At 40.5% G+C, this 21,704-nt stretch overlaps 1 protein-coding gene across 1 annotated transcript in view; it reads right to left on the bottom strand.

Moving 5' to 3' along the window:
- Nucleotides 1–21,704, bottom strand: part of LOC124573714 — a 48,560-nt gene that overhangs the window by 5,439 nt on the left and 21,417 nt on the right. Inside the window, exons 3-4 of the mRNA XM_047131141.1 lie at nt 20,413–20,592; nt 16,066–16,305 (exon numbers count right to left, since the gene is read on the bottom strand). Of these exons, the coding sequence (XP_046987097.1) occupies nt 16,066–16,305; nt 20,413–20,592 (420 nt within the window). The remainder of the gene's footprint in view (nt 1–16,065; nt 16,306–20,412; nt 20,593–21,704) is intronic.

The raw sequence follows: 21,704 nt of genomic DNA, 5'->3' as shown, positions 1-21,704 counted from the left end.
TCTCCGTGAAAGAAAAAGGATCTATTCCTGAGAGTGAAGGAAGTCTAAACTCTAAGTAACAGAGGGAAGATGACGACACTGAGTGCAGATGGGTCACACGGCTAGAGACTGTGGAAAGTCAAAGAGGAACACGAGGGTAGACAGTGAAGGCAGAAGAAGCAAAAGGCTCTCAGAAATATTGTTACCACTGTGACAAACCAGGTCACACAAATGCAGACTTAAAAAGATAACCATTTGTGAAAAATGTGAAAGGCTAGACCCCAATTCAATGAGAAATTAGGGGCTGTGCCCACAAGTGAAATGGAAAACTAAGAGTGTGTTACACGAGGAATACACATCTTACTGTGACAAAATGCCCAAATGTTAAGAGTCACAGATTTTGAAGCAAGAAACAAAATTGCAGTGGAATATTGCTACAAATTAGGAAGTCAGTTGCAGTTATCAATAGATATCAGGGCACATATGAAGTCGGTTTGATAAGTCATTTAAAATAAGCGAGAAAAATGTTTGTTTCGTAAATAACTCAACTTATTTCTCAACATATTCTGCTTGGAAGGATATAAACTTGGTCCCGGGATCCACCAACTTTTTCATCCCACTGCAAAATACTTGTTGATTGCAACTATCACTTCCTCATTTGATGAAAATTTCTTCCCAGCAAGCCAAAGTGTCAAGTAAGGGAACAAGGTGAAGTCACTTGGGACTAAGTATGGTGAATAGGGTGGATGAGGAACCAATTCAAAGTCCAATTCATGCATTTTCACCATTGTTATCGCTGATGGGTGGGATGGTGCATTATCCTGGTGAAAGGACCCTTTTTTGTGGTTAAACTTGGGTCTTTTCTCCACCAACACAAGTTTCAGATGATGCAACAATGAAGCATAAACAGGTCCAGCTACGGCTGTGCCTTTTTCCAAGTAATCCTTGGGAATCCGAAGAAACAGTGACCATCACCTCACCATCTGACAAAATGGTCTCTGCATTCTTCAGTGGACTGTTACCAGCCTTTTGTCAACTGTTTTGTCTGCCATTTCGACTCTGGTGTGTAATGATGGATCCAGCTTTCATCAATAATCGCAAATCAGGAAAAGTAGATGGCAAAAAGGATCTATGAATACGACGGTAAGCTCCACATGACAGACATAAGATGAAAAAGTGTAAATCACAGAATGGTGAAGGAAAAGTTAAAAATGCAAATTAAAGGCAAGTTGTGAGACGACATGTTATGAGTTACCTATAAGGCAAACTAGTGGGGCATCAGAAAGTGATGTGAAAGTAGCTCATAGCAAAGAAAAACATAAGAACGTGTGTAGAAACAGGGTTGAATCCCAGTAATGAAAAAAAAAAAAAAAAAGATTATTCCCAAACAAGAAGAAATGCCAAGTGTGCATACAGCCAAATTTACGGTACTATTAGAGCAAGGGAAATATATTTTCAGTGTACTAATTACAAGTGAGGCCAAGTGGAATCTGAGTACAGTGAAAGTTTTAGGTGAACTGATAAGACAAAGTGACACCAACATGAGCCACACAGGGAGCAATTAACGGCATGAGCACAAAAGGAAATCTCACTGCACAAGTTAGAGAAATGATCTGAATGGTCAGTTGGATAAAGAAGACTGATATGAATTGTATGGCATATGGTGAGGTATTTTATCTAAAAGGTGACAATTTGGCATTCACATAAATGGTAAGGCATGCATTCCCTATATTGCCAAAACAACAAAGGAAAGGTACATCCCTACAGAATACTGGAAGCACAAAAGGTGGTATTACAGGAGCAAATTGAGAAAATGGTTAATGGGGATATAATTGTTCAGAGAACCCGAAAAGTACCCACGGACACCTGTGGGATAGGGAAATATAGAATGAAATCTCAGTGGGGGAAACTTTCCCCATCCCCAACATAAGTGAGATACTGGACAAACTGGGGAAAGCCAAGTATTTCTCCACTATTTTAATAGATTCAGCAGATAGAGGAAAACACAGCATTCACTGCAAATTATCAGCACTAAGAGTCCAAAAGGATGCCAATGGGGCAAAGAATGCATCAAATATATTTCAAAGACTAGTGAATGTTGCTTTGGCAAGATTGCATGGGACAAAGTGTTTCAATGTACTCGGATGACGTAACTTGCTAAGGTAGTTCAGTAAAGGAATGTGATGAGAAGTTGCAGGAAAATATTGGATGGTTTAAGGGCACCTAGGTTAAAGTTACACCAGATTGTGTGAATTTCTGAGAAAGAGGTAATATTCTTAGGACACAAAATAACAAAGAAAGATGTGGAGCCAGGTGAGCATAATGTGAAGAGGTGGAGAACAGTTCTGAAATCCATTACAGGATTTAAAGGATATTTAGGGGTGGCTGAATATTAATACTGTGAATCCATTGTATAATCGCTGAACTGGGAAATCTGCCACAAGCAGCATTTGAGGAACTGAGAGATTAGTAAATCTTTCCATACTGAGCTACCCTGATTTCAAGAAACCATAACACTGGTGCTACAGATACCAGCGCAGAACTGTTCGGAGCAGTTCTGTCACGAAGGGAGATAGATTCAGATTTGCCAGTCAACTGTGCCCCACGGTTGTTAGATAAGGCTGAAACTAAGGTAGAGTGCTTAGCAATTGTATGGCCACAAAACAGTGCAGACCACACATTTAGGAAGATTTTACCGTAGTAACAGATCACGAGCCACTGACACGGACTTTTGGTGTCGAAGGTCTGTTGCCGAGATTACTGAAATGGTGGTTGGAACTAGAGGAATATTTTTTTTACACTGTGTATAAACCCAGAAATCTTAATGCAAATGCTGATACATCAGTGGTAGCCAGTGGTATCTGAAGCTGGGTGTTGCACCAAAGTTTCAATGTTACATTTTTATACGAGATGGTTACAAGGAAGAAAATTCTTTTATCGGTGCCTCGCTTCTCGACATTTGTTACGATTTAAACATCCTGACAATTCGTGTGTATGAATGCCAGAAAATTCAATTTTTTAAATCCGAGTTATGATCCTGAAAAAAGTGAGAAATATATCTGACAGAAAAATATCTGTAGCAAAGAGCATGCTATGATTTATCAACTATCTAGAAAAACTATTGAATGAGCTACATTTCTAGTAGAACTGAAACACACTCATCATTTAACGAACTTGTCTTACTTGTATTGAAACTTTGCCATTCCATTTTTCACTGACAAACTCTTCAGTCACACACCAATTGCAGTCTGTAATCTGCATCGCGAGACCTCTTTCGGCGGAAAGCATCGCCGAGGCCGTCAACCTTTCCTCACTCGGAGTTATGTAAGAATAATTTTATTATTTTCAAAGTTGAAAAGCAGCCTTTCGGTTCGACCGATGTCAAGGGAATTGTGAGAATTACCTTCAACAGTTTAGACTACTTAGTGAACATCTTCCCTGGGCTGTTAGTTGTCAGACTCAACTAGACTAACTGCACCAGATAATGATCTACATTCTTGTGCTAGGTAGATAAAAGATAGTTAACAATATAGTTTCAGCTTATCCAAAAATGATGACAACGAACACATTTCCTTTAAGGTATCTTCAGGATATCTTAAAAAGATACAAGGGGAACTTAACACGAAAAAACAATGAAGCAGCTACAAGATGATGTGAAAAAATACAATGATCTATAACATCAATCACGTTGCACACCACCTTTGCCTTTCTTTTCTACTCACATCAGGCTATTCCAACTTCATTCTCTTCACTGATAAATCAGTAGATTCATTAGTAATCAACAGATTCAATGCCACTGGTGATACCAATTACTTCTCAAATCTCGATAACATTTATTTTAAATGTCAAAATGATCTTATGGGCCAGCACGCATTGATTCTCCGTACCGTAACTGACCAAACAGAACTCTGACAAATGGCATAACTTAACTAGAAAATTCCAACCAATAACTGAAACGGGTACCGTGTGGCCCCCGCTACATAAGTTCTGAGGGTGCTCGCATTGGACAAATGAAACATGTAAAATAAATAAAAAATTACATGCAACTTGTGCCGGCTCTACAATTTTAATTTATAACAGTTGCTGTTCCCCTGCAGGCAAATGTCTGTGCTCACTGATAATTTAAGATATGATTGAAACGAACATTTTTATGGCGAAGAGCCTGGTAAATTGTAGTTTCACTTCTTATAGAATCACCTTCCAGTATGTGATTTATACATTGTTGGAGTAATGAACTGCGTTTACGAATTGAGATCGAAAAATCCACTGGACAAGATCGAGGGAAATGCTTTCTCACTAAGTCACCGAGGATAGTGGTCCACTGCGCACTCTATGAAAAGAATGGACATATTCTCTGAAAACTCTAAATAAATAAATAAATAAATAAATAAATCATACTGCAATTGATTGATACCGCTTTGCTCATTATAAGATTAACTTCATCAGCATAGCAATGTACACATTCTGCATTAGGACAATTTTTACACAACAGTTTGTACCCCACCCGAGGAAACAGCCATAACAGATGCCTCATCACAGGTCTGTGCAAGTAATTTTTGGTGAGTCTTTTTGCCTATTCAATTCTTCTAGCAAAGTCGCAGCGAACATCTGTGCACCGTGTTCAGAAGGAGATAGGAAACTCTAGAACCTCTGGGTCTCAATACGTAACAGTATACAACAGCCATCTGAAATATGTTTGATCTGTTTGTTTTATCTGCTATAACAGCTAAAAATTATGATTCCTTATTTGCTTTGAAATTTCTTCTTGGTATACATCCAACATAATTTGGAAAAGTTCACTTTGAATAGTTTTGAAGGTTCCTTTGAAAACAGTTGCCTTACCCAAATTATCTTTCAATGCTGCATTCAATCCAGAAGTAAAATTAGTCAGGGTTTGATAACAATTCAGTTTTATCATGATCCCTTAAGGCCAATTCGAAGGAACCACAGAAATATATTTAGCCCAGACCTATTACACCCAACTTCTTCTACTACGCAAACTGACGGTGGAGGGAGGAGAAATAAACATACGGGGATGGTACTAAGATATCAGTCGTATCAGGACTTTGTGCAAAATAAGTTGTGACGAGGGATAATGTGCACGCAACTGGGACTCAAACCTGGGATCTCCCGCTTACTAGGTAGTCGCATTAACCACTGTGTGACCCAGACAGACCGTTTATCACAAATGCACAGACTATCTCAGCTGACCTGCACTCCCACCTAGTGCTGCCTATCCACAGCCCCCACCTGTGTCGTCCACACTCACTACATTTAGATTCCTGCTGGAGATTGAATGTAAATGTGCATCTGCACTGAAGGTTGTGATTTCAGTGCCCATCATGGCAGATCGGTTATACAAATGTGTGACGTCTGTTCTTTCGGACACGTCATTCTCGGCAATTTTCCTTCTCGATGCACTACTCGGTTGTTCAGCTATTTTGTATTTGAGCAGCTGAAGATTCGTGCTTTTACACTTTGGTACTCAGATGGTTTACGTCTGTAACCCTCACTTTTGTTCACAAGGGTTCAACATCATACAGGCGTGGGAAGCAAAATAATGCATTTTTAAATTCACAGCCACACAACCAATCACTATTTTTACAAATATTCATTTTAAACGCTGTCCTAAACTGTCAATTTCCAGTATTAATATTTTGCACGGTGTTTAAAACTGGTTACACTTTGCAAACTAGGAACTGTGTGACGAGCTAGTTCTCACTGTACAGAACGTATTATATGCAACAGTGCACAGAAAAATGCAGCATCGAGAACCGATACACTCGATCACCTCGAAACGCCACAACGTATACACACGAGGTTCTCGGAGATAATATTTCTAAATGTGATAAATAAAAACATTAGGACTTCAGTAACAGCTACAATTGCAATATTCCAGCCATTTTTCCAAATGCCACTACATTAAATCTGCGCTCAATTTACAACTGAAAAACTATAAACTCCAGTTATGCTGATGAGAAAAAAATTTCTCCGAATTTCTACCTTCAAAACTAATTTGTCAAAAAACAAAACTATCACAACCGATGTTAAAAGATCGGTACTCTTAACTTTGTGGATGGTGGAATGGCACACTCTAGTGGCCTCGATGACAAATGAATGAGAGAAAGCTGGCAGACACGTCGTCCATAGAGTGGTGCCTTCTGACGGGACATTAGGAACTGTCTCGAGTCAGGGAATTTGCGTGCCGACTGCGTTACTCTCCGACGTCACTGGCACATGAGCCACCTGTTGCCACGGACGGGCGTCGACTCGACTCGTACCCGCTCCGAGTACGGTGGTGTGCACTGTCTGCACAGAGTTGGAGTAAGAGAGAAAACTCCGAGTTTGCTTGAAGCCTTGCAGCATTTTCACGTCTGTTATCGAGGTGACAAGATGTCAGGTAACCGAAGACTGTATATTGTAACATCTATTACAGCACATATTAGGCTTCCTAAACCAAATAATTACAAGAAAAGTGGACATATGACGTGTAAAATTACTGGGAGCTGGGCAACATTGCAACAATAACATGCGTCCTCATTGTGATGCATTGAGCCGAATGTGGTCAGACGATGTAGAGGGCATGAAAGAACGAGACACAGAGTGGTTAGGGAAAATTAAGAACGTGTGAATAAAATGAACTAGACACAGAGGAAAAGGTCGAACTAGTGTTAGGCAGTCATCAGAGGATGCACAGAAACTTAGGCCAAATAGAAAACTATAATTAGTGGAAAGGCATGAAAAGATGAACACATTAGGAACTATTACAAATCTCAAAGAAATAAGTTCACACAGAGAAGAGGGTACATAAGTTATTAAGGATCCAGAAAACTGTGACGACAGCATTTCACTGACAAACGGGGTGCCCTAGAGAACTCGTAGGACACTGGTGGAATACTTATGACACTTCGTTAGAGAGGACCACTGTACTTGGAATATATGGGAACAGTATACTGTTTCTGTATTTAATATGCCTCACAGTAGCAAAGTATCAACGAAAATAATCAGTTTTTGAAACAAACAAGTAACTGGATAGAAAAAAAATTTATTCATCATGTGGTGGCAGGAGAACACACATGAAAAAGGTATTACAGTTTGCAAGCTTTTGGAGCCACTTGCTCCTTCTCCTAACAGAAGGGTCGAAGGGGGAGGGAGAGCAGTGAAGGATCCTTCTCCTAGCAGAAGGGTCGAAGGGGAAGGGAGAGCGGTGAAGGAGGAGGACTGGTAAGGTTTAGGAAAAGGAGTAGAGTTTGGAGGAGTCATGCAGAACCTCTGGTCAGAGGAAGACTTACCGGACAGGAGGAGACGGAAAGACTGACCGTTATAGACTGCAGTGGACAAGATTCAAAAATCTGAGAGCTTAAACACGGTAGATACAGTAATACGAGAAACAGAGAATACTGCTGTAACATCGTGCACGAGCTAATAAATGCGGAAAGCTAAGTGCACTGTATGTGGTACAGGTGGGATGGGTATTGCAAAAAATAGAAGGTTAGAAAATGAAAGATGTGGAAAACTAATCTATCCAATTACTTATATTTTCACAGTAGCAATGGCTATACATTGTTGCCATAAATTTATGGGAGACAAGTACACATTCCAGGAGTCATAAAGACAGAGGAATGAACTGTTATGCATATCAGCCAACTAGAATGCTGCAAGCAGCACATCCAGTAGCACGAGAAAGGATAAAAGAAATTAAGGAAACCAGGAAAGCTCACACGAAGAGTTGGAGAATCGAAGAATATTTAGGATGCTTCTTTTGTTTGATGAGACCGTAAGAAGGTGTCATTCTAAGAAGCTAGCTGCACAATTCCGTGGACCGTACAAAGTGATTGCAGATGACCTATCCGATGTGACAATTAAGATGTACAGAACTACGCAATGGAAGTACATGCGAAATCCCAAAATTAAACTTTTTCTGTGGTGTGTCCCAAGGTCAAGTGTTCAGACTATTTTGTTCTGCTGAAGCTACCATAGCAGGGGTAGCTTATCTGGATATGTTACCAGAACGGCTCTTTCATCAGTTAAAAGGTGACCCCGAAAACTTCACTCGGCAACAACATCGGGCCCCTATCCATTGGCACATTTTTGTACGAGCACAGTCGAACATCGAAGCCTTTGACCGCTGGACTGGTGCTAATAACTGATATGACGAGGACACTGTTCTGCTGGCCTCGACCCCTGTGATTTTTTTCCTTTGGGCTTTGTAAAAGATCTTGTCTGCTTTGTGCCACTATCTAATGATCTGCCAGAGTTGAGACACAAAACTGAAGGGGCTGTTGTTGCTTCCATTGCTCTGGACTTATTACCCAAAGTGTGGGAAGAATTGTATTTTAGGTTGAACTGAATATTTGTATAAAAAACTGTTATAATATACCACTGAAACGGGACATTCCTTTGCAGACAGACTGTACTTTAACACGAACTTTATTATCTACATTGAGGACAGGAACTGATTAACATCAGCTACGTTGTGGGCGACATGTGCAGAGCAGTTGTGTAATGTTATTCAATACTATAACTGCAGTGACAGGATGCAGCGAACACACACTGAACATCACTTGCTTCATGACTCAAAGCACTATGGAGATGCATCAGGACCATTATTTCAATGAGCTTCTGGATTTAAATTCTTTACGACAGGGTGTACATGCGGACAATTTGGGAGGGGGGCGGGGGGGGGGGGGGGGGGGGGGGGAATAAATAAATAAGAAAAAACCACGTAGATTTTCCCCTGTTAAAAATACACTTTTTCTGGGTGAAAATGTACTATACCCTGAGAGAAAGTACATTTTTCCTTGTTAAGTGCCAGTATATTTTCCTTCGAAGCTGTAAAACTTTTCAATTCTTTGACTGGTAAACGTTTTATACACCAGCACAGAACTTCCAGCATTTTAGGAAACAAAATTCAGCAAGAAAACAATGCGTTCTGGAAAGCTCTTTGCTGTGGGGCAACATAAACATTGTATATACTGGTATTACAAAAGTATAAATACGAATTCCAGCACGTACAGCACAGTAGCTTTCGGAGCAGTGAAATTTAGACTGTGCTGCACAATGCACTTCCGTTAACCAATTATAGCTTGTGTCACACAACCTAGACAGCCGACGACAGCAGATATTCGGAGCACGGTACGGAGAAGATGAGACAATTTACTTGTAAAATGAGCAGGAAAGAAGCAAACAAGTATTGCTACGACTGCGACATATCCCCCTACATGTGAGAAAACTTTGACCCTTTCATTGGAAATCCAATTATGTGTGAAATTGCTGAACTCATCCTTCAATTTTTTTTTTTTTTTTTTTTTTTTTTTTTTTTTCGTTTTCTAAAGGATAATCATACTTCTGCCATTGTTTTTGCATAATCTGTAATCTACGAAAGAACTGAAATAAATATGAAAAACTAACCTTGAAGCTTGGTCTCTTTTTAGCATGTGTTAAACACAAACGCACCATTAAAATTTTAAATAATGGCATAAATGGCTGGTCTTTTTTAAAGTGGCTGGCTCTCAAAATGTTTAAGTTTCGAATGACAGTGAAACACTTCACAATTTAATTAATTCATCACATATTCTCACATGTCTTGTGTAAAAGGAAATTTACTTTGAAAGCAGTGCTTCTCAAATAACCATTCACAATATTTTCCCACAGCTTGTTAGAAATGTAAACACCTGTGATGTCACTCTCATCGAAAGCAATTTGTTCTTACAAAGTTTTCACAGTCTTAACTTTTGCTTTAGTGTGATTCTCTGGTTTATGTTTTACTGCTGCAGTATTATTCTGCAGGAGTGGGCTACAGTAAAATTATTTGTTAGAATATCAGTTTTTATCAGTCAAAACTACAAAAATTGATCTGAAAATTAAAACAATGAAAAATTCCCAAAATTCTAACAAATTGCTGGACTTTTTCCAGATGAAAAAGTTCCCCCATTTTTTCTAGATTTCCTGGCCGTGAGAACGAGCACATAACTCCACAGAATACAGACTGCCACGCAACTGTGATACCAAATAGGAGAACAGCAGCTGTTGTAATTCAGAGAAGTAGCAGTGATTCTGACTGACATTTCTTCAAATGATCACTGTGTGTGCACGGACTGGAGGAGTACATCATCAACACTTGCCACACTTTGGGACCTACAAACATCTACAGTGACATAAATGGTTGCACTGGTGCGTCATGTGCAATTTCCTATTCAGACATAAATCACAGCACCCTTTCAACAAATCTAAGCTTTCTGTGCACCTTTCCTAGTAATGTTTTGCCTGATCACCATATTTCATATAACTTCTTACTATTACCCATTAATGCATATACAATGTGATACACTCAAGACGTTTGCTACTAATCTTATAAGCAGATACTACACAGCTAGCTCTCTCTCTCTCTCTCTCTCTCTCTCTCACACACACACACACACACACACACACACACACACGCGCGCGCACACACACACACACACACACACACACACACACACACACACACACACACACACAGAGTCATTATTTTACATTTATCCTTATTTAACACTGATACAGAACTGCAAGAGAAGTTATTTATTTTCCTCACATGCTATCTGAGACAGAACACAGAGAAAGCCCGAGTGCTTCTATATTTTTGAACCCTTTGCCAAACAAACGTAAACTGCAGGAAAAGGATAGATTACTATTCACCATAAATATGACACGTTAACATCTCAGTCCATCCCTATGCCACTCCCTGTCCTGGGCCACAGCTACAGGGATCGTATCACTGTGGAGACCCTGGTGCAGAACCAGCTCAATCCACCTCCCAGCACTTCCAATTCCAGATCCGTCACAGCCTCGTCCTAGCCCACCAGAGGCCAGGCCGTCCGAGAAAGCAGCTACGTCATCTACCAGCTCTGCAATCACTGCACAGCTTTCTATATCGGTACGAGACAAACGGGCACCGCCAATCTGGGGGGCGAGAGCGAAGTAGCACCACGTGGTACAACTTGCAGGTGAACATAATGTGCTGGATTTTGACGGCTGCTTCACTACTCGAGCCGTGTGGATCCTACCCTCCAACACCAGCTTTTCCGAACTGCAAAAATGAGCATTATCCTTACAAGACATTCTCCACTCCCTCCCGAAATTATAGCTGCCTGAACATACAGTAACCTACTGTCGCTACTGTTTCCATCCCCTCTGTCCTTCCACCTCGTCCATTTTCGTGTCCTCTCACCCTCGCTGCGTGCCTCCCTCTGCCAATGCACCTGACCATCCTTTCCCCTCCTCTTCTCCTCTTTTTCAATCTTCCCCCTCCCTCCACCTCCCAACACTGCACCTGCCAGTATTGCTGTACCTCCATCTAGTCCCTGCATTCCCCGCTCGTCTTCTTCTCTCCCCCCACCTGTTGTTGTGGTCTTCAGTCCTGAGACTTGTTTGATGCAGCTCTCCATGCGACTCTATCCTGTGCAAGCTTCTTCATCTCCCAGTACCTACTGCAACCTACATCCCTCTGAATCTGCTTAGTGTATTCATCTCTTGGTCTCCCTCTACGATTTTTACCCTCCACACTGCCCTCCAATGCTAAATTGGTGATCCCTTGATGCCTCAGAACATGTCCTACCAACCGATCCCTTCTTCTAGTCAAGTTGTGCCACAAACTCCTCTTCTCCCCAATTCTATTCAGTAACTCCTCATTAGTTATGTGATCTACCCATCTAATCTTCAGCATTCTTCTGTAGCACCACATTTCGAAAGCTTCTATTCTCTTCTTGTCCAAACTATTTATCGTCCATGTTTCACTTCCATACATGGCCACACTCGATACAAATACTTTCAGAAACAACTTCCTCACAAATCTATACTCGATTTTAACAAATTTCTCTTCTTCATAAAAACTTTCCTTGCCACTGCCAGTCTACATTTTATATCCTCTCTACTTCGACCATCATCAGTTATTTCGCTTCCCAAATAGCAAAACTCATTTACTACTTTAAGTGTCTCATTTCCTAATCTAATTCCCTCAGCATCACCAGACTTAATTCGACTACATTCCATTATCCTCGTTTTGTTTTGTTGATGTTCATCTTATATCCTCCATTCAAGACACTGTCCATTCCGTTCAACTGCTCCTCCAAGTCCTTTGCTGTCTCTGACAGAATTACAATGCCATCGGCAAACCTCAAAGTTTTTATTTCTTCTCCATGGATTTTAATACCTACTCCGAACTTTTCTTTTGTTTCCTTTACTGCTTGCTTAATATACAGACTGAATAACATCGGGGAGAGGCTACAACCCTGTCTCACTCCCTTCCCAACCACTGCTTTCCTTTCAAGCCCCTCGACTCTTATAACTGCCATCTGGTTCCTGTACAAATTGTAAATAGCCTTTCGCTCCCTGTATTTTACCCCTGCCACCTTTAGAATTTGAAAGAGAGTATTCCAGTCAACATTGTCAAAAGCTTTCTCTAAGTCTACAAATGCTAGAAATGTAGGTTTGCCTTTCCTTAATCTTTCTTCTAAGATAAGTCGTAGGGTCAGTATGGCCTCATGTGTTCCAACATTCCTACGGAATCCAAACTGATCTTCCCCGAGGTCGGCTTCTACCAGTTTTTCCATTCGTCTGTAAAGAATTCGTGTTAGTAGTTTGCAGCTGTGGCATATTAAATGGATAGGTCGGTAGTTCAAACAAATTTCGGGCTTGCAGCCGGTCGTCGTTCAATACTTCGCACGATATGTCAACTGGGCACCTGCCAGTCACCTTCAGCTGAGCCGTCGCAGACGCGAAAACGTCCTCCATTCCACAATATATAGCGTACTGTAACTATTCTGTGCATGCATCGAAAGCTTGATAGTTGAACCACACTGCCCGCCGGCCGCGCCCTCGCTGGTGAATAGCGGAACTCAGTCGCCCTCTGCGTTGCTGTTTGCCACGGCCGTCGATGCACTCGGTCGTCTTCGATTTGAGCAAATCGTGGAGATGACAGGATTCCATGCACTGTCCAGCTGGTAGCCGCTGTCACAGTTTAACAGATTTTCCGCCAGTCGTATTTCTACGGATTCTTCAATAATGGAGTCCCAGAAAGACGTTGCTGTAGACAAAATCATTGTTTTCTCATACTCCATTGAATGTCCAGTAGAAATACCATGTTCAGCAGAGGATTCTTGCTATTTTAAACGAAGTGTTACCAACAAAAGGAAGAAAAGCTAAAGATGGTTCTGGCATGTTCTCCTCTTTATTCTCTTCCTGCTTCTTAGTTTTAATTGTTAGTGCCCTGTTAATCTGCCGGATGGAATACCCATTTTCGCTGAGTACTGTCTTTAAATGGGCGAATTCTTGAGGTAAGCTATCTAGATCTGAGACAGTATGAGCTCTATGAACAAGTGTTTTAAGCAAATTCATGGTTTGTGATGGGTGATGGCAGCTCGATGCTTGCAGGTACAAATCAGTACAAGTGGGTTTCCAGTAAACTGAATGCCCTAGAGAACCATCATTCTTCCTTCGACCAGGACATCCGAGAAAGGCAAACAACCATCTTTCTCTATTTCCATGGTGAACAGGATGTTGCTATGAATGGAGTTGAGGTGATGTAGAAACTCCATTAATTTATCTTCTCCATGAGGCCACACTATGAAAGTGTCATCCACATACTGCCAAAAAACAGTTGGCTTCAGGGCAGCTGATTCAAGCGCTCTCTCTTCAAAATCCTTCATAAAAAGGTTGGCCACCAAAGGAGACAGGGGGCTACCCATGGCGACACCGTCAGTCTGTTCAAAATATTCTTGATTAAACATAAAATAAGTTAAAATTCACAGGATAGATCGGTAATTTTCACATCTGCCAACACCTGATTTCTTTGGGATTGTAATTATTATATTCTTCTTGAAACCTAAGGGTATTACTTACGCCTGTCTCATACGCTTTGCTCACCAGATGGTAGAGTTTTGTCAGGACTGGCTCTGCCAAGGCCATCAGTAGTTCTAATGGAATGCTGTCTACTCCTGGGGCCCTGTTTCGACTCAGGTCTTTCAGTGCTCTGTCAAACTCTTCACGCAGTATCGTATCTCCCATTTCATCTTCATCTACATCCTCTTCTATTTCCATAATATTGTCCTCAAGTACATCACCCTTGTATAGACCCTCTATATACTCCTTCCACCTTTCTGCTTTCCCTTCTTTCCTTAGAACTGGGTTTCCGTCTGAGCTCTTGATATTCATACAAGTGGTTCTCTTTTCTCCAAAGGTCTCTTTAATTTTCCTGTAGGCAGTATCTATCTTACCCCTAGCAAGATAAGCCTCTACATCCTTACATTTGTCCTGTAGCCATCCCTGCTTAGCCATTTTGCACTTACTGTCGATCTCATTTTTGAGACGTTTGTATTCCTTTTTGCCTGCTTCATTTACTGCAGTTTTATATTTTCTCCTTTCATCAATTAAATTCAATATTTCTTCTGTTACCCAAGGATTTCTACTAGCCGTTGTCTTTTTACCTACTTGGTACTCTGCTGCCTTCACTACTTCATCCCTCAGAGCTACCCATTCTTCTTCTACTGTATTTCTTTCCCCAATTCCTGTCAATTGTTCCCTTACGCTCTCCCTGAAACTCTGTACAACCTCTGGTTTAGTCAGTTTATCCAGGTCCCATTTCCTTAAATTCCCACCTTTCTGCACTTTCTTCAGTTTTAATCTATAGTTCATAACCAACAGATTGTGGTCAGAGTCCACATCTGCCCCTGGAAATGTCTTGTAATTTAAAACCTGGTTCCTAAATCTGTCTTACCATTATATAATCTATCCGATACCTTCTAGTATCTCCAGGATTCTTCCATGTATACAACCTTCTTTCATGATTCTTGAACCAAGTGTTAATTTTGATTAAGTTATGCTCTGTGCAAAATTCTACCAGACGGCTTTCTCTTTCATTCCTTACCCCCAATCCATATTCACCTACTATGTTTCCTTCTCTCCCTTTTCCTACTCTCGAATTCCAGTCACCCATGACTATTAAATTTTCGTCTCCCTTCACTACCTGAATAATTTCTTTTATCTCATCATACATTTAATCAATTTCTTCATCATCTGCAGAGCTAGTTGGCATATAAACTTGTACTACTGTAGTAGGCGTGGGCTTTGTGTCTATCTTGGCCACAATAATGCGTTCACTATGCTGTTTGTAGTAGCTTACCTGCACTCCTATTTTTTTATTCATTATTGAACCTACTCCTGCATTACCCCTATTTGATTTTGTATTTATAACCCTGTATTCACTTGATCAAAACTCTTGTCCCTCTTGCCACCAAACTTCACTAATCCCCACTATATCTAACTTTAACCTATCCATTTCCCTTTTTAAATTTTCTAACCTACCTGCCCGATTAAGGGATCTGACATTCCACGCTCCGATCTGTAGAATGCCAGTTTTCCTTCTCCTGATAATGACATCCTCTTGAGTAGTCCCCGCCCGGAGATCCGAATGGGGGACTATTTTACCTCCGGAATATTTTACCCAAGAGGACGCCATCATCATTTAACCATACAGTAAAGCTGCATGCCCTCGGGAAAAATTACGGCTGTAGTTTGCCCTTGCTTTCAGCCGTTCGCAGTACCAGCACAGCTAGGCCGTTTTGGTTAGTGTTACAAGGCCAGATCAGTCAATCATCCAGACTGTTGCCCCTGCAACTACTGAAAAGGCTGCTGCCCCTCTTGAGGAACCACACGTTAGTCTGGCCTCTCAACAGATACCACTCCGTTGTGGTTGCACCTATGGTACGGCTATCTGTATCGCTGACACATGCAAGCCTCCCCACCAACGGCAAGGTCCATGGTTCAGATTGCTATTAATGTGACAGTTGTGTTCCAGTCAGACCTGCTGGTGGGAGTGGACATGTGTGCATGAGGTGTGCTTCTCTCTCTCTCTCTCTCTCTCTCTCTCTCTCTCTCTCGTCGAAAGCTATACTGTGTAACAGTCTTTCTGTCGTGCATTTCTGCTTCTCGACAGGTCACCTTTGTTATGAGTAAGAATCTATCCTTTTCCTTATATTATTCTTATTCCAACCTGCAGTTTCCAAAGCTTGAACCTGCAAAGTAATTATGTAGACACAGATCTTTCCTTACCTGAGACTGATGAGATTCTCCGGAAACTTATCAAAAGGCTCTCCAGTAACATCCGAATAATCGAATGTCAGACAGCGCAAACCTGACAATTTGAGGATGCTGCTCACACCTGGCTGCAACTCTGTAAAATACGTGGTACCGAAATACATGGTACCCATTCGCAATGTGTGAAGTCGCGGTAGCCCGACGAGGTAGGGGAATAGGCCTCCGCCGAGTCTGCTACAACCTGTCACATCTAGTCTGGAACAAACCACAAGTGCATTATCGTTTACATGGGAACAAGTTGGCAGAAATAAATATGATGAATTTTACTCCTAGCTGTCACCTTTGAGACAGAGCATTTTTCATGTAAATCAAAATTATTGTACATCTTCAAGTAAAATTGTTCCAAAATTAAACTTAAGTCTAAGGTGAGGGTGATGACAAATACACCTACAAAGTGGCATGACTGTCATAAAGGAAAAGTCACAAAAACAACACCTTACACAAGATCTGAAGCAAAGATTTGCAACATTGATGACGATACCCTACTCCTTGAGATAGCCTGAACATCAGGCTTTATAATCAGCAAGCCATTGTTAACACAATGGAAAAGAGCAAAATGCTACATTAGCCACTATCTCACAATGAGAAACTTCAGGGTTATGCATTGAGAAGAAAAAATTTTCTTTATTTCTTTAACAAAAACACACTTTTTGCCTAGAGAAAATACACTATCCCTTGGGTGAAAGTACATTTTTTCCATGTTAAGAGACAATATACTTTTCCATTGAGCTATAAAATTTATCAGTCCTGGGAACTGTAAAGGCTTTTATGCTCCAGTGCAGAGAAACCACCATTGTAATATTTCCTTACATAAAGAATGTAGGTAGAGGTTTCGCTAAGAATTTTGCACGATTGCACTGAAATGCCGATTCTTTGCATATACAAATGTTTACCGCATTTACCCGATTATAAGATGAGGCTTTTCCCAAACTCATCATTCCTAAACTGTAGGATCATTTCATCTCGTATTCACAGTCAACATTTTCACATTGTTTTGTAGAGCATATAGAGGTCATAATACATTTAGAGATGAAGCTTTGACTCTGAGATCACATGCAGGTCAATTCTGAAGAATTTGGAAGGGCAGGGAAAGGGTGGAGGGAGGGATGACAGATGCCTTCTCAGGTCCCACCAAAACCTTTGAAATTGCAATGTATTCTGAATAAACAGGCAAATAATTGTGACAGCAAAGATATAAATTTCACAGCTGTACTGTCAGGATAATGATTAAAAACAGTGGTACCACAAAAAAACTGGGTTAGAAGCAAAATAGGTAGAAAAGAAAACAGTCCAAATATTAATGAAAACCATATCTTTTCCTTTATTTTAACTCCTTATCATAAAACCCTGAGTTACCTCAGTTTTATTATTCTGACAGATACTAAAAATCCATAGTGTACTTGGGCAGCTTATAAATAGACCTGTGAAAAAGTAGAACTCCATTTATACCTGTTTCAGCACTGATAGTTAAGTGTTCAGCCACTATAGAGCATCTGGTACTGCGTTTGTACCTGGCTGTCGTGGTGGTTGCCACTCGGTACCATCTTTACTGTGTGCAGCTTTAGATGCTCGACAATTAAACACGTGCATTCCAGCCTTTCTCCTGTATTGTTGTTTAGGTTTACTACAGTGATCCTAAGTCTGACATTGAATTTAAGCACGTTGTTGTTGTTGTTGTTGTTGTTGTTGTTGTCTTCAGCCCTGAGACTGGTTTGATGCAGCTGCAAGCTTCTTCATCTCCCAGTACCTACTGCAGCCTACATCCTTCTGAATCTGCTTGGTGTATTCATCTCTTGGTCTCCCTCTACGATTTTTACCCTCCACGCTGCCCTCCAACACTAAATTGGTGATCCCTTGATGCCTCAGAACATGTCCTACCAACCGGTCCCTTCTTCTAGTCAAGTTGTGCCACAAACTCCTCTTCTCCCCAATCCTATTCAGTACCACCTCATTGGTTATGTGATCTACCCATCTAATCTTCAGCATTCTTCTGTAGCACCACATTTCGAAAGCTTCTATTCTCTTCTTGTCTAAACTATTTATCGTCCATGTTTCACTTCCATACATGGCTAACACTTAAATCAATACTCGACATTAACAAATTTCTCTTCTTCAGAAACACTTTCCATGCCATTGCCAGTCTACATTTTACATCCTCTCTACTTCGACCATCTTCAGTTATTTTGCTCCCCAAACAGCAAAACTCCTTTACTACTTTAATTGTCTCATTTCTTAATCTAATTCCCTCAGCATCACCCGACTTAATTCGACTACATTCCATTAGCCTCATTTTGCTTTTGTTGATGTTCATCTTAGATCCTCCTTTCAAGACATTGTCCATTCCGTTCAACTGCTCCTCCAAGTCCTTTGCTGTCTCTGACAGAATTACAATGTCATCGGCGAACCTCAAAGTTTTTATTTCTTCTCCATGGATTTTAATACCTACTCCGAACTTTTCTTTTGTTTCCTTTACTGCTTGCTCAATATACAGATTGAATAACATCGGAGGAGGCTACAACCCTGTCTCACTCCCTTCCCAACCACTGCTTCCCTTTCACACCCCTCGACTCTTATAACAGCCATCTGCTTTCTGTACAAATTGTAATTAGCCTTTCGCTCCCTGCATTTTACCCCTGCCACCTGCTGAATTTGAAAGACAGTATTCCAGTCAACATTGTCAAAAGCTTTCTCTAAGTCTACAAATGCTAGAAACGTAGGTTTGCCTTACCTTAATATTTCTTCTAAGATAAGTCGTAGGGTCAGTATTGCGTCATGTGTTCCAACATTTCTACGGAATCCAAACTGATCTTCCCCAAGGTCCGCTTCTACCAGTTTTTCCATTCGTCTGTAAAGAATTCACGTTAGTATTTTGCAGCCATGACTTATTAACATGATAGTTCAGTAATTTTCACATCTGTCAACACCTGCTTTCTTTGGGATTGGAATTATTATATTCTTCTTCAAGTCTGAGGGTATTTCGCCTGTCTCATACATCTTGCACACCAGATGGTAGAGTTTTGTCAGGACTGGCTCTCCCAAGGCTGTCGGTAGTTCTAATGGAATGTTGTCTACTCCCAGGGCCTTGTTTCGACTCAGGTCTTTCAGTGCTCTGTCAAACTCTTCATGCAGTATCATATCTCCCATTTCATCTTCATCTACATTCTCTTCTATTTCTATAATATTGTCCTCAAGAACATCGCCCCTGTATAAACCCTCTATATACTCCTTCCACCTTTCTGATTTCCCTTCTTTGCTTAGAACTGGGTTTCCATCTGAGCTCTTGATATTCATACAAGTGGTTCTCTTTTCTCCAAAGATCTTTAATTTTCCTGTAATCAGTATCTATCTTACTCCTCTTGAGATAAGCCTCTACATCCTTACATTTGTCCTCTAGCCATCCCTGCTTAGCCATTTTGCACTTCCTGTCAATCTCATTTTTGAGACGTTTGTATTCATTTTTCCCTGCTTCATTTACTGCACCTTAGAAAGTGAAGAAGAATGTGGCGTTATTTCATTCGAGACCGAAAGTGACGACAGTTTGCCAGTCGAGCGACAAGTACTTGCCGGTGGTACGAGATAAATACGTCCACTGTGCTCTGGCCAGCTTCTACGAGATTTCTGTTCACAGGAAACCGTTGTGAAATCCACACTTAGAATTGACAGTTGCACAGAAACCTAAAAATGACTCCAAGTTTCAGATATATCAATCGAAGTCTAGTGCACCAGTATGCTCAGGATTTTACTATTGGTGATTTTCAAAATTTTGTAACTTATAATTTTGAGCTCTAAAACCCATCTTTATATTTCAGTATGTAATGTCTTTCAGTATATAATGTTTTTCATTAATAAAAAATATCATTTTTGGAACATAATTTGAAAAAAATATATATATATATTAAGGGGTTAATTCTCCTTGTATTATCAAAATGTAGACAGTCAAAACTGGAATTTTAGGCAGATACATAATGTCAATAAAACAGTTTGTTACTCTGATTAGTCAGGGTATATTAAAATAAATGTTTCTAAAGAAGCCTTTCGGATCGTCTTATACTTGGGTAAAAACAGTAGTAAACTTCATGCGTGTTTGACAATTGTTGCACTCTACCTCAGTCATATTGCAGTTTTAATGGCCAGCTGCATATTTTATTTAATGTCTTGACTTACAATTCTTATTCAACACAATTTCAGTCACAACATTTATGAGTAACTCACACGATTCTGTACTACTTCACCAGTTACGTTTTCATTATTCAGCAAAATACTCTGTCTGCACTACACTGCAAAGCCAGCAACATCACTTACATTTCAAGATGTTCTAGACGGTCAATCTCCGAGAAGGCAGCAGGCGACAGCTTCGTAGCGTGAGTGACGGAGAGCTGCCGCAAACCGGGACATCCGTGGCTGATGGCAATTACTGTGTTATCTTCCACACCGTATCCGTGTGGTAGATCCAGCACTTTCAGTTGTGGCAGTCCTCCATTCCTTAAAAATACAATCGAGTACATAGTTTATGTTGTGTCACATTATTTTGTCTTTATAATGGGGGGAAAAAATAAGAAACAGCAACCTGACACATTCTGCTTACAATGACAGAACACACCCTGCTCACCAATTTTGATAACTTCAGGACGCTGATCAGTTGCCACAGCAAAGTAACTCTCATGAAAGGATAGGATCACAACACTACATTTTTTGGAAACATCCACGTCAAATGAACCGAGGCGCTATCTGATTTGCACCAAGTACAATTTTAGAACACTAAAAAATAGGGAAATTGTAACTATATTAATTTTCCAGGTATCAAAATTCTAATTTAAATTTGTTTCATATATGTTCGACTGATCACGGACAGTGGGGACACGCGGATATCGAGGTGATCATTATATAGTATGGGAAAATAAAACTGGCCACAACACGAGAGTAGAGCAACATTGGCAACCTCGATTTGAGCAATAGAGAACCACGGGTCAGAAATGCACCGTCGGGAAGCTCCCGCTGTAGAACAGCAGCCGGTCAGCTGCGAGAATGTGTCTAGTTGTGTAATTTTGTCAGAATCGGTGCTACTGAAGTTGTTAGAATAAAAGTTAATTCAGGTTATCTCTACATGACAAAAAAACAAACATGTAGCCTATACATTTCAGTATTAACAACACTGGATCTTACAGTACCTCATGTCAACTATCTACATGCAGTCCTGTTTCTCCAGTACCAATTAGTATCTTATTATTGACATTACAGTACTATTAGCATAATTGGATTTAACAGTCTACCATTAAACAGTAAACATAACAGAAAATTCGTGTGTCAGGTAACTAGCCGTGGATATGTATTTAAAGTTTTACCAAGTTTGACAGACCAGCTGATACTATCATCTGCAGCTAATTTAAGTAGTAACTGTGCTCTTTAGTGTAACAGGCAATTACGCTGCAGAAAGTTAGTTCAAGAGCACACACTTTTCTGTGCTCTCGTCACCGATCAGCTGTAGCTCCACAACGGTGCAGTTATGACCTACAGTTATTCAGAAAATGTTTGTCAATTCTGTGTCCTCTTCTGTGGTCTGAATCGATCAGTCAGGTTGTTGTTCTCTGTCTTTC

Source organism: Schistocerca americana, unplaced genomic scaffold (assembly GCF_021461395.2).
Source record: "Schistocerca americana isolate TAMUIC-IGC-003095 unplaced genomic scaffold, iqSchAmer2.1 HiC_scaffold_19, whole genome shotgun sequence".
In the NCBI taxonomy this organism is placed as follows: Eukaryota; Metazoa; Arthropoda; class Insecta; order Orthoptera; family Acrididae; genus Schistocerca; species Schistocerca americana.
This window is presented reverse-complemented; position numbering and strand designations above follow the sequence as displayed.